Genomic DNA, 13514 nt, shown 5'->3' with positions numbered 1-13514 from the left:
GGACCAACATTCCACAGGCCACAATTGACAATCTGATAGACTCCATGCGACGATGTGTTGCACTGCATGAGGCAAATGGTGGTCACACCAGATACTGACCAGTTCTGGGTCCCCAGACCCCCAATAGTGCAAAAAACTGCACATTCCAGGGTGGCCTTTTGTTGTGGGCAGTCTGAGGTACACCTGTGCACTACTCATGATGTCAGATCAGCATCCTGATGTGGCACACCTGTGAGGTGGGATGGATTACCTCAATATAGCAGATGTGCCCACTACCACACATTTGTACTGATTTGTGACCACTGTTTGGGAGGGATGGTTATATTGTGTATCTGGAATGAATTTTAGGTCTCTACGTCCATCCCATGGGGAATGGGAGCAGTAACAAAGGTGTTGCGTTTATATTTTTGTTGAGTGTATATATCACCACAGTAATATTAAAAATCTGTACTTTTGTTGTTATTTTAGCAAATACTTGTTAAATGTTTTAACCCTAATTTATTTTTTTTAACTCTTGACTTCACAGTTGGTACCTTCCAGAAGTTTAGTCGGTGGGGTAAGTATAAGTAAAAGCTGGATGGCAGAACAGCACATATGTTTAAAAATAAATGTAAACAAACCAACACATTTCTCTTTGAATTTTATTTGAAATGTTGAAAGTAAAATGCTTTGTCTGTATTTCTTCGTTTGCCATTATTAACATATTAACAGAGAGTATCTTAAAGTGGTGTGTGGTGGGGCATGGTCTGCGGTGCCGTGCAAGGAGGGCGGACGCACCTGCACGGCATCCTTAATCACACCCGCCTAGTTAAAAACACGGGGACTCAGGGGTTGGTGTGTGTTGTGGTGTGACAAATATTGAATAAAATGGCTCAAACCTATGATCCCTGGACCCGCCGTGTCTCATTCACACCACATGGTGACTAAAGAAGGTTGAACTTTTACAACATTTTGATATATTCAGAATATTATTGAACACCACATAGACTTGAAAGACTACTTATAATGAACTGTAAGGTACTGCAGTAAAATCAGAATCCAGTAGCTTCATTTATATTTTGTTTTCAAATCATCTCGTCTTAACTGCTAAATCAAACATGTGGCAGATAGTGCTTGACGCAGGATGGACAAGTAATTGGAAAAGAACTAACATGAAAAAGCTTAAGACTAGAAAACAATGGAAATAGACAATTGTGCAAATCGCGGATGGTGAGCAACTGGTAGAAATACTTCAGCAACCAATCAGAGAACAGGATGCAGGCGAAGTCAGTCCATTAATTGTTCTCTTTAACAAATTGTTATGAAATATTTTGACTCCCTTTTCTTTCTTTCTTCTTTGTTTTTACTTCAGTTGGTGATCGTCTGCATAAAAGTAAGTAAAAAATTAAATGGCAGAACAACATATCTTCATGCATTTTCAAAAACACAGACGCAAACAAACACATTTCTGTTTTAACACTGGACCAGTGCTCTTTATCCTCTCAACGATACTTGAGTGTGCATGGGAGTTTGCCTAACCAATCTACATGTGGTTTGTGGACTGAAAATAAAAAAAGAGTATGCATATATATATATATTTAATTAATTAATTAATTAATTAATTTCTGGGTGAGGATACAGTTCCAACATTAATATTCAAAGTTGTATCTTTTTGTGATTTTAATTGTAGTTTTAAATGACTCACTCATTTTAAACACTTGTAATGTGCTCTAAGTCAGTGTGTAAAAAGTTGCATTTTTAAAAACTTTACATTTTAACAATGTTAGGTTTATATTGTTGTTGTCATTTATGCTTAGAAATATTTAACCATATATGCTTAGAGGTGCATAATCGATTGTGTAGTGATAGGATGTGCGATCCCTAGGAGTCTGCAAAGGCTTTGTGTGCATTCCAGAGTGTTCTGGCATTCACACCCACATCCTGGGAGCATGGGAGAGGTCGTACCTTCTCTTGTTTTATGGTAGGATAAACGTAGAAACGTAGCTATGTCAGTTTTAGTCTAAAAGTGCCTTTTGTTTAGATGAACTGCTGAACTTCCAGACCAGCAGGTTTAGGGAAGTCTTAATCGGTCTTCTAACCCCCCCCCCCCCCCCCCCCCCCCCCCACACACACACACACACACACACACACACACACACACACACACACACACGGCGTTTGTCCAGTTCTCTCCCGTGCACGAGAAACATAAAGAACTTTGCCTACTCGTGTCTTGGTTTGCTGTGTAATTAAATGGTCCTTAACGTTTCAGCAAATATGTTTATGCTACAAACCTATCATACAAGTTCAAAATAATAAAGATTTGTAATGTCTTTATTTCTTCTCTTCTTTTAATCTAGAACATTTTTCCTCACTAGCCCAGCACGGTGCTATGGCTTCACAAGGTAAGTGAAACACTAAACAGAAAAGAAACAAAGATGTGTGTTTTGTGTAAATACAGTAAGCGACAGTGGAAACACTTTTACAGAAACCTCTGCACTAACCTTCCATCCCCCAAAAGTGCTGCAACTCACGCCTGGATGACTGCACTGAGAGCATCACAATAGTTTTGATTTTTGAGTGGATGGGTTTTAGCTGTTCTCCAGCCCACTGTCACTCCAGATACACGACTGTGGCGTGGTCAGCATACTTTACCTTGAAGATATTGTGAGGAATGCCAGGGTAAGCTATGGTCATTTTAACCCCTAAAAAACCAGCCACAGGAGTGCCTCGTGTAAGACTGAGAATTTCAGAGCAAAACATCTTTTGTATTTCCATGCTGCAGTCATCTTGCATGGACACATACGGCAGAGTCCATTTGGACAAAAGAATGTTGAGTCTACAGAAATAACCCCACGCTTTCTCTGCAGTCATTTACCTTAACTGAGACAGATTTAATCACAGAGTGATTATGCAGTGCCTCTGGGGAAAAATACCTCACTATATTTATTAAAGTGCAAAAAGATGGATGCGATTTCAGTAATAAGCCGTTAATAGTGTAGTTTAAGACAGACGACAGTCACAATATATAAAAATCAAGGACAAGGCACCCTATATATCAATACATTTTTGAAGTTGAGCAAATTATTATTCTATATTCTAGCTACTGCATGTAGAAATTGTTACAGCAATCTTGAGAATATGTGACATATACAGTAAACTACAACAGCAAATGAGCAATGTTGAGCTGTTAAGCTGCTGGTGGTAGCAGTTGATTCTACTTTATGCTTTTTTTGACAGAAGATCCACTTTTCTCCTGCTGAATAATTTATTAGTCTATTATTCTAATAAGATGCGATAACTCTTTATTGTCACTGCACAGTCATACATAGTACAGTAGTACAATGAAATTGGAAAACTGTCCTACGTCGGCACTACATATAACACAACACACAATACGACACATCACAACGCAACACAAACAACACAACACAGTATAATAACTTAGTAATAAAACAAATGAAGAATAAGTGTATGTGTATTGAACACTGTTATTATTGCACATTAATTATTATTGCACCTTGTTATAAATATAAATATTATTATTGTTATTGTTTTAAACATTGTTACCTCCCCCCCAAAAAAGTCCAGGGAGGTAGTGTTGCAAAAGCAGTTTTACCCCTGTTTTTTTTTATTCGTCGAGGCATCCAGAAACGGCACCGGAACTCAGTAGTTATTTCACAAAACCTTTATTCATCTTCAATTAAGCATGCACTTCTAGAAGGGAAGACGAGGCCGGTGTGTCCCTTTGCAAAATCTTCACCCCTTTGTTAGTTACAGCCAGCTTTATAGAGGCGACCCCATCATAAAACCCCCTCACAGTGTGCTGCAAACTCTGTGTCTGTGTCTATGTGAGTGCTCGTGTGTGACTCTGTACGCATACCTGTATGTATGTGTGTGCATGTGAGTGCGTGACAGTTAAAACACTGTGGGTGTAGGTGACTCCCTAGAGGTCATAAAAAACCATCTCCCTTCCAGACCACAGTTATCCAGTTACAAATGTTGAGACCTTTCACAGTTCAACTGGGGGAGGGGTCTCCTACAATCTACTCCTAAGTTCATGACACAGTCAGGCCTTTATTACATTGAGGTCAGTGTCTCTACAATAATTCTACATTCTATGTTAATACATTTCTAAGCTCTAAAATAAGCTAAACATTTCTACAGTAGCCAATCAGGTCAGCTATTTGCATTGATCAGGGCTATTGCCCTGCTGTAAAAGCTGTCCTTGAGTCTATTTGTTCGGGACCTCAGCAGCCTGAACCTCCTGCCCGACGGCAGCAGCTTAAACACCTGGTGTCCTCGGTGTTTACAGTCCCGTAGGATGCTGCGTGCCCTCTTGAGACAGCGAGTGCTGTACAGGTCCTTCAGGGAGGGAAGAGGATGTCCAATTATTTTTTTTGGGCCATGTTGATGACCCTCTGGAGTGCCTTTCTGTGTGCTGTGGTGCAGCTGGAGAACCACACACCGATGCAATATGTCAGCACACTTTCGATAGAGCAGCAGTAGAAGACGGTCAGCAGCTCCTTCTTCAGGTCCATTTTTCTGAGGATTCTCAGAAAGTGGAGATGCTGTTGGGCCTTCTTTAAGACCGCAGAGGTGTTAGAGCTCCATTGGAGGTCTGTGTCTATGTGCACACCCAGAAACTTGAAACTGGAGACCCTTTCCACGCACTCCCCGTTGATGCTGACAGGCTGCAGCTCAGACTTCCTCCTTCTGAAGTCGACTTTTGTCTTGGTGGTATTGAGGTCCAGGTTGTTATCTACACACAGGTTGTTAACTATTAGTCTGTCCGGGAGTATCGTATTGAAAGCAGAGCTAAAGTTAACAAAAAGCAGCCTGGCGTAATGGCCCTGCACTTCCAGGTGAGAGATGGTGGTGTGGAGCGTTGTAGCAATGGCATCTTCAGTTGATCTGTTAGCTCTGTATGCAAACTGGAGCGGGTCGAATGTGGGTGGCAGGCAGGCAGGACATGATGTGACGTCGGACCAGTTTCTCAAAGCACTTCATTATGACAGGTGTTAGAGCAACTGGTCGGTAGTCGTTGAGGCTGCTAATGTTAGAACGCTTTGGCAGTGGGACAATTGTGGCTGACTTTAGGCACGGCGGGATGCAGGACTGGGACAGTGAAGTGTTGAAGATCTTAGTGAAGACCCCAGCCAGTTGGTCTGCACACTCTTTTAGGACCCTTAATAATAAAACAATAATAATAAAATAGATAAAAGCGAGGATTTACTGTTATTAAGTTTTCTTTGCTTTAGTGTCTTCTGACCTCTTGGATTTAGCAAATTGGAGACATATTTTTATTATAAAGCATGAGAACAAGACCTTACAGGGAGTGCAGAATTATTAGGCAAGTTGTATTTTTGAGGAATAATTTTATTATTGAACAACAACCATGTTCTCAATGAACCCAAAAAACTCATTAATATCAAAGCTGAATGTTTTTGGAAGTAGTTTTTAGTTTGTTTTTAGTTTTAGCTATTTTAGGGGGATATCTGTGTGTGCAGGTGACTATTACTGTGCATAATTATTAGGCAACTTAACAAAAAACAAATATATACCCATTTCAATTATTTATTTTTACCAGTGAAACCAATAGAACATCTCCACATTCACAAATATACATTTCTGACATTCAAAAACAAAACAAAAACAAATCAGCGACCAATATAGCCACCTTTCTTTGCAAGGACACTCAAAAGCCTGCCATCCATGGATTCTGTCAGTGTTTTGATCTGTTCACCATCAACATTGTGTGCAGCAGCAACCACAGCCTCCCAGACACTGTTCAGAGAGGTGTACTGTTTTCCCTCCTTGTAAATCTCACATTTGATGATGGACCACAGGTTCTCAATGGGGTTCAGATCAGGTGAACAAGGAGGCCATGTCATTAGTTTTTCTTCTTTTATACCCTTTCTTGCCAGCCACGCTGTGGAGTACTTGGACGCGTGTGATGGAGCATTGTCCTGCATGGAAATCATGTTTTTCTTGAAGGATGCAGACTTCTTCCTGTACCACTGCTTGAAGAAGGTGTCTTCCAGAAACTGGCAGTAGGACTGAGAGTTGAGCTCGACTCCATCCTCAACCCGAAAAGGCCCCACAAGCTCATCTTTGATTATACCAGCCCAAACCAGTACTCCACCTCCACCTTGCTGGAGTCGGACTGGAGCTCTCTGCCCTTTACCAATCCAGCCACGGGCCCATCCATCTGGCCCAGCAAGACTCACTCTCATTTCATCAGTCCATAAAACCTTAGAAAAATCCGTCTTGAGATATTTCTTGGCCCAGTCTTGACGTTTCAGCTTGTGTGTCTTGTTCAGTGGTGGTCGTCTTTCAGCCTTTCTTACCTTGGCCATGTCTCTGAGTATTGCACACCTTGTGCTTTGCTTTTGGGCACTCCAGTGATGTTGCAGCTCTGAAATATGGCCAAACTGGTTGCAAGTGGCATCTTGGCAGCTGCACGCTTGACTTTTCTCAGTTCATGGGCAGTTATTTTGCGCCTTGGTTTTTCCACACGCTTCTTGCGACCCTGTTGACTATTTTGAATGAAACGCTTGATTGTTCGATGATCACGCTTCAGAAGCTTTGCAATTTTGAGACTGCTGCATCCCTCTGCAAGATATCTCACTATTTTTGACTTTTCTGAGCCTGTCAAGTCCTTCTTTTGACCCATTTTGCCAAAGGAAAGGACGTTGCCTAATAATTATGCACACCTGATATAGGGTGTTGATGTCATTAGACCACACCCCTTCTCATTACAGAGATGCACATCACCTAATATGCTTAATTGGTAGTAGGCTTTCGAGCCTATACAGCTTGGAGTAAGACAACATGCATGAAGAGGATGATGTGGACAAAATACTCATTTGCCTAATAATTCTGCACTCCCTGTATATAACATCATTTCGTCAGTATTCATCTGATCAGGTTGATTACTTTCAAAAGTTATTCATTAAAATCCGACTAACTTCCGCCTGTTCAATTCATAAAGTCTAATGCTGGGGTGTGTGGTGTTGTCAGTTTTAAGGCTGTTGTAAATACACAATTTGTCACATGAATTGCTTTGGTAATTAGATTTAATGTTACATTTTTGACAGATATTCAAATTAATCAAATAAGACGTTATTTATAACTGTTTAAGGTGTAATGGTTTGTGCATTGGTTAGTCATATACACTTTATGTTGTCTCATCTAGCACCATAATCAGGTTTTGTCTTTATTCCATCTTAGATTTTCCAGCTGCTGTGCCTGAGCAGCCACCCAGAGACCCTTTGCTGCAGTTAGTTTCCCTGCAGGAGGCGTCTGGCTGCTGGCTGCTTGATCCAGCTCTGGCTGCTGCAGTGGGAAAGACCGACGAGGAGATGGAAAAGTCGAAGCCTGAAAAGGTGGGCTGTTGCTTTGGCTGTTGAAATAGTAACACAAATGTAAAATACTGTATAACTAATTTCATAGCATGATCTGAATGAAAACTAGAATTACAACACAACAGAAAACAAATGGAAATAAAGTCAGACTAACTGTAGGCCTTCTTGCTGCATGAAAGTAAGCATCTGTATATCAGACACTCACACTGTAACAGTTCCAGACTTCAACCGTCCCTTTTCCATTCACGCCGATGCATGTGACATTGGTCTTGGGGCAGTGTTGATGCAAAAGGATGACAAGGGTCGTGAGTATGTTGTGGCTTTTGCTAGTCGCTCCCTTCACAAAGCTGAACTCCCCTACTGCACTTCAGAGAAGGAGTGCCTTGCTGTGATATGGGCTCTGGAACACTTCCGCCCGTATGTTGAAGGTGTTCATGTTACTATCTTCACTGACCACAACAGTCTCAGGTGGCTCATGTCTCGTCAAAACCCAACGGGCCGACTCGCCCGCTGGTCACTTCGTTTGCAGGACTTTGATTTCACAATAGTGCACAAACCTGGTGCACAAAACAAAGTTCCCAACGCACTTTCACGCAACCCTTTGCCTCTGACCTGTGACAGGCCGACTGATCTTTTACCAGATCATGCTGTTATGGGCAGCCTGGACATTCGTACTCTGCCCCCCGTCATTCTGGCTGACCGTTCACAATTGAGACAGCTGCAGTTAGACGATCATGTCACAGGTCCACTCCTCAGAGACATTGAAGCAGACTCTCTGAACAGCTCGGACAATGCCACCTTGTTACAGTATGTTGTGTATGACTCTTTTGTATTACAGAGAACCCAAGTCCACATGTGCTTTGCACCCTTTGAAAGAGCTGAAACTGTTTGACATGGTCAAACAGACATGGTACACCCACTTACCTGATTTCTGACAGAGGGTCTCCTTTTGTGAGTGAGCTTTTTGAACATGTTGTTTCTGCATTAGGCTCGGTGCACAGACTCACTACGGCATATCACCCTCAGACAAATGCTACTGAACGCGTCAACCGGACTCTGAAAACTGCAATCCGCACTTATGTAGGTGATAAGCACACATCATGGGACAAGTTTCTCCCTCAGATTTGCTTTGCTCTGCGTACCGCCCCCCTTGACAGTACAGGTATGACTCCTGCCATGATGCTTTATGGTCGTGAGTTAGACACCCCGCTTGACCTTATCACTCAGCCTTCTAAAACAGGTGTTGATGAACCGGATGTGCCTTACCCTGAGACTCTGAGAGCCTCCCTGCAGGAAGCTCACAACCACGCCAAAGGAGCTCTGGACTATAGCCATAACAGACAAAAATGTTACTATGACTTGAGACATCGACATGCCACGTTTCGTGTTGGTGACCTTGTGAGAGTTAAGACGCACCCCAGGTCAGACGCTCAGTCTAACTTTACTGCTAAACTTGCACCACTGTTTGAGGGACCATTGTGTGTATCTCAGAGACTCAGTGATGTTAATTACAGGCTCACTTGGGTGGACTCCGGTGTGGATGCAGGTGTTTATCATGTTGTGAACATGCAACCGTTCCATACCTGGGACTCTCTCACTTCCAAAGAACAATCTGTTTCATCGCCTGCTGGGAGAGAGACCTCAGAGGATCTGAACTCTGACTCTCAGGCCCACCCTGGCCCCCCTGCAGACACTGACATTGACTCTGAGCCATTCCCCTTTGATTTACCGGACATTGACTCTTCTTCTGGTGTGGGCACTGTTTCAGACAGTCTTTCACCCAGATCTGTCCAGCACCCAGCTGCTGGTGGACATTGCAATTTCAGGCCCAGATGTTGCCCCAGAGTTACGTCTGGCTGAAGCAACAAGAGATGGACTCATGATTTTCACACAACCAGGCTTGATCTGAAGTGAAATGTTTTGGTTAAACCTGTTTGATGCTGTCTTGTTGCATTGCTATTTTGAGTCGTGATATGTAGATGTTTCTGTTTGCTCTACTTAATCCAGTTTTATGGCTCTTTAGTGCATTAAGGTTCATTCTTGGCCTTTACTTTAAAAAAAAAAGTGAAAAAAACGAAGAAAACTGATTTTCCACTGTACATATTCGTCTTATTTTCACCAATTTCATTTTTAAATGGTCTTTTGCCCTGTGTGTGTGCACCAATCTTAGCTGTAACCTCTATGTGTAGGGTACTGTTAGGTGTGGTGTGTGCTTTTTCAGCTGTGTACGGCTGAGGACAGCCTTTTTCTCACCAGGGGGGACTATGTAACAGTTGCTATTGTAATGCAGTGTATGGCCACATGGCGTCGCCTCCTGTCTCATGACTGGTGTGTCACCCCCTTTTTGTTCTTCTTCGCACTCCTCCTGTAATGGCTGCTCCCGTGTGTACGCGGACTAGTGTGCTCTTTAGTAATGTGTGGTAGAGGTAGCACTTTTATTTTTGATATTGTAAATAAATGAGTACTTTTTGGAAAGTCAGAAGCTGTTGCTCATTCGCTATCCACCTGCACACCTCCGCAGCTGGCTTCATCTCCACCGCACGTTACAACACTCATGAGCAACCACTGAGCTGCACTAAAGTCTGATATTGTCCAGTAACCACAAAGCAGCAGAAATCATTTTCATCATCAGAAGTTCTTAAAGTATATCACTGTCTTATTTTACATTTATATTATTTGCAGAAATTAAGATGATAATTTTCATGTTTCCTGTTTTATCTGATTGTCTTTCACTTGATGAATTAGGCCAGCAGTGAAGTGTGGGCCACCATCCTGGCTCTGATCTGGCTTCATGGTTTCAAGATGGATGCAAAGGACGAGTGGGAGCTTCTGGCTGTGAAGGCTGCCTCATGGCTCCAAGCTCACAAAGGTAGTAATCATCACAATGAAAATAAAATGCTATAGTCAGCTTTTTCCCCCATATCAATTTCTATAATCATTGAGTGTTTTGTGTTTTTAGCACAGTGTGTGTCAGAGTGTGTGGATGCTGGAAATGTCCTGCTGGGTTGCAGCGTGAAGAAAGAAGCTCTGGGACTCTGAGGGTTTTCTTAAAGTGACCTCACCTTCAGCACTGTTAAGCAGAAGGATACTGACTTACACTATACTGTGTTGCTTTCTTTAGTCTGACCCTTTAATTGTTATAAAATCATTATTTTCCTTGAATCCAAATTGGTATTTAACATTGGATTAAACACTGTAACACGTGTCTGCAGAATTATCTGAATACTCCAAATACACTTTCTGACATCTACTGTAGAAGCTCAATCAGAAGGTGTGTTCATTCTTTCTCTTCCACTAGATGTGATTGACTTGTTTCATTGTCACTAACATAACCTCCTGTCAAAGAAAACACATGATTTGGTAACACAGACTTGGTTCTCTGCATTAAAGTCTTCAATTCAATTCAATTTTATTTATATAGCACCAAATCACAAAAACAGTTGCCACAAGGGGCTTTAAATTGTACAGTAGATCATACAATAATACGATCTACTGTACAATTTAAAGGAGAGTTTCAGTATGTGTTTTTCTGGATGAACATTTCATTTTCTCTTTAAATGGTGGCATTTAGAGGTGAACTCTTCACTTGGTCTTGTAGCCAGTTACTTCTGAATTGCTCTTTGTCTGGTCTCTCACCTAGGACTCATTTGCTCCTGCAAATTCCCCCACCACGATACAGTAGTGATTCATCGAGGGTGATAGATAAAAATCTGTATATCTGGTTGTAAATGCTACTTTAGAGTGTGAGCTTCTGGTTGCAAAGGCTGAGTGTACAAAATGGAAGTAAACACAAAAGTAAGTGTTCAGTTTGTGATGGTTATGCTGAGTTGCTACAGTTGGTCAGCTAAGATTAATGCCTGTTTAATTGTGTGTGTGTGTGGGGGGGAACAGATTTACTACATCATTGCATCATCCTAGTGCCTGTATACAGACAGTTTATTAAAGGGCATCTGAAGTCATGCTTCATATTCCATATAATGAAGCAACTGACATGTGGTCTCTGGGGCTGGTAGCTGTTACAGGGGTGCCACTCTACCCTGGGAATATGGACTATGGCGTTTTGAAATTCATCATACATACTCAGGGTCAGCCATCAGATTATATACTAGACTCTGGCATGAGAACTGAATATTATTTCATAAAAGACAACTACAGCGAACAGTGCTGGACATTTAAGACTGGAAAGACAATTTCAATACGAGACAGGATTCTAATCCCAGGAAACTCGATATATAAAAACCTCAGCGCCTTGATGACCTGAACAGGTTAGAATGGGAACTGAAAGTGGCCAACATTTATTTATCAGCTAATTAAACAGATGTTGGCTTTGGATGCTGAGGCTGAAGAAGTCACTTGGATTTGTGATGAAATGTTTCTCCCACTGGAAATGCTACTTCCACAGGAACAGAATCAACTTTTTGGGATTCTGTGCTTAAGTACAGATACTAGTGCTCAAAATACTCCAGTAAAGGTTGAGGTAATGATCCAACTTCTTTATTCAAGTAAAACCGAAAAAGCAGAGGCTCTAAAATGTACTAAAAGTAAGAAAATAAAAAAGTAGGTCTTTGGGGGACATTTCTACCACTTATTTTTCTCCAAAGCTAAGTGAGCCTTGTGCTATATTAATGTAATAATAAAATCATATAAATTAATGGGATTACTTAAGCTTGACTTCAGTCTAAATTTTAATTCTACTAAATGTGTTCAGCTTGAATCAGTAAAATAAAATGGGAGCAGATGAAAAGTACAGTTAAAAAATCTAAATTTTCTATTTCCTACATTGTAGAGTGTGAGTTTGCCTCTAAACAGGAAAATGAGTAGGGCAGAGGTTACAGTGGGATTCATGAGGTGGGGAACCCTACAATCAGCAGTGTTGGGCAAGTTACTTTGAAAAAGTAATTAGTTATAGTTACTAGTTACTTCTTCAAAAAAGTAACTGAGTAACTGAGTTACAATATTCTAAAAGTAATTAATTACTTGAAAAGTAACTATTGCGTTACTTTTTGGCCATTTTTAACTACTTTTGATTTCCCCTCCACATTTCACCTTTAAAAACATTTATTTGCCTTGTTTGGTATCCTTTTCAGCACAACCTCACGTGTCTGAATTTACAGTCATGTTTTCATTTTGACACACTGTATTAACACGATCTAAAATCAGGGTAGAAAAAGTTATATATTTTTTTATCTATATTTACCTTTTACCTTGATTTTTTTAAATAACCATTTCAAACTATTTACAGAACAATCAGCTGTTCTGCATTCAATAAGATGCCACACAAATTATTTGTGCCACTCCAAAAAAATTATTTCTGTCCACTATAAAGTGGAATGTTTGACTGACATTTTCATATTTATATCCTGTTCATAGCCTGTACATAGCTTGTACTCACTACAGCCTGTACATACTTATAGTTATAGAATATTCACAACATACTTCATACTGTGTACATTATAACATACCATAATAGACCCATTTCTGTAATATACTTACATATCTATACTATTGCTAATATATATTGTAATATATCTATATCACTAAAGCACTTCTGGATGGATGCAAACTGCATTTCGTTGCCCTGTACCTGTGCATGTGCAATGACAATAAAGTTGAATTCTATTCTAAAGGAGAACATCACAGCCTGATACCTGCAGGTCTGACAGCAGCAGGTGTATCACTCCTTTTTCTACCTGGAGACAGCAGTCGCCTCATTGTTCTGACACACAACGCAATACTATCCACAACACTACACACTAACTACACTACACAAGACAACACATTAACTACACACTCCAAACACGCTAAACGTCACAAATCTCTCACATCTCAAAACTCGCTCTCTCTCGTGCCGTCACTCCTAAACGTTCCCCTTTTTTGTTTAGTTTGTTTTTGCTCATAAGCAGAGAGTGCTTGCTGCTCTGTCCTTAGACAGTAAACATGACGAAACTATTGAGGAAAAAATGCCGTGTATATATTGTTTATCATGACTCTGGTTTTACGTGGCCTATCAACACAATTTATAAACTGGTATTTATCACCTTGTTGCTTTGTCTTGAAGTGGTCATGTGATTGGCTTATATAGACGGTTGAAGCTATTATACAGTTCTGTGGGCTGCCACACACTCCAGTGGCACTGGAAGAAATTACAAAATGATAAAAACGGAGATA

At 40.9% G+C, this 13514-nt stretch overlaps 1 protein-coding gene across 6 annotated transcripts in view; it reads left to right on the top strand.

Annotated features, from left to right (window-relative positions):
* The window catches only part of LOC147314192 (von Willebrand factor A domain-containing protein 5A-like), a 34815-nt gene extending 21837 nt beyond the window's left edge, over positions 1-12978 (top strand). For all 6 annotated transcript variants that reach the window (XM_086260953.1, XM_086260949.1, XM_086260948.1 and 3 more), the window contains 6 exons: positions 527-556; positions 1352-1372; positions 2340-2384; positions 7213-7367; positions 10092-10215; positions 10306-12978. In XM_086260953.1, the coding sequence (XP_086117079.1) occupies positions 527-556; positions 1352-1372; positions 2340-2384; positions 7213-7367; positions 10092-10215; positions 10306-10385 (455 nt within the window). In that variant the 3' untranslated portion in view covers positions 10386-12978. The remainder of the gene's footprint in view (positions 1-526; positions 557-1351; positions 1373-2339; positions 2385-7212; positions 7368-10091; positions 10216-10305) is intronic.
* The last annotated feature ends 536 nt before the right edge of the window (positions 12979-13514 follow it).

Source organism: Aulonocara sp. 'chitande type north' Nkhata Bay, linkage group LG14, assembly GCF_057382095.1.
Source record: "Aulonocara sp. 'chitande type north' Nkhata Bay isolate Kocher_YH1m ecotype deep benthic linkage group LG14, A_spYH_male_GT1.1, whole genome shotgun sequence".
Lineage (NCBI taxonomy): Eukaryota > Metazoa > Chordata > Actinopteri > Cichliformes > Cichlidae > Aulonocara > Aulonocara sp. 'chitande type north' Nkhata Bay.
Note: the sequence above shows the minus strand (reverse complement) of the source record. Positions and strands in the feature narration are given on the sequence as shown.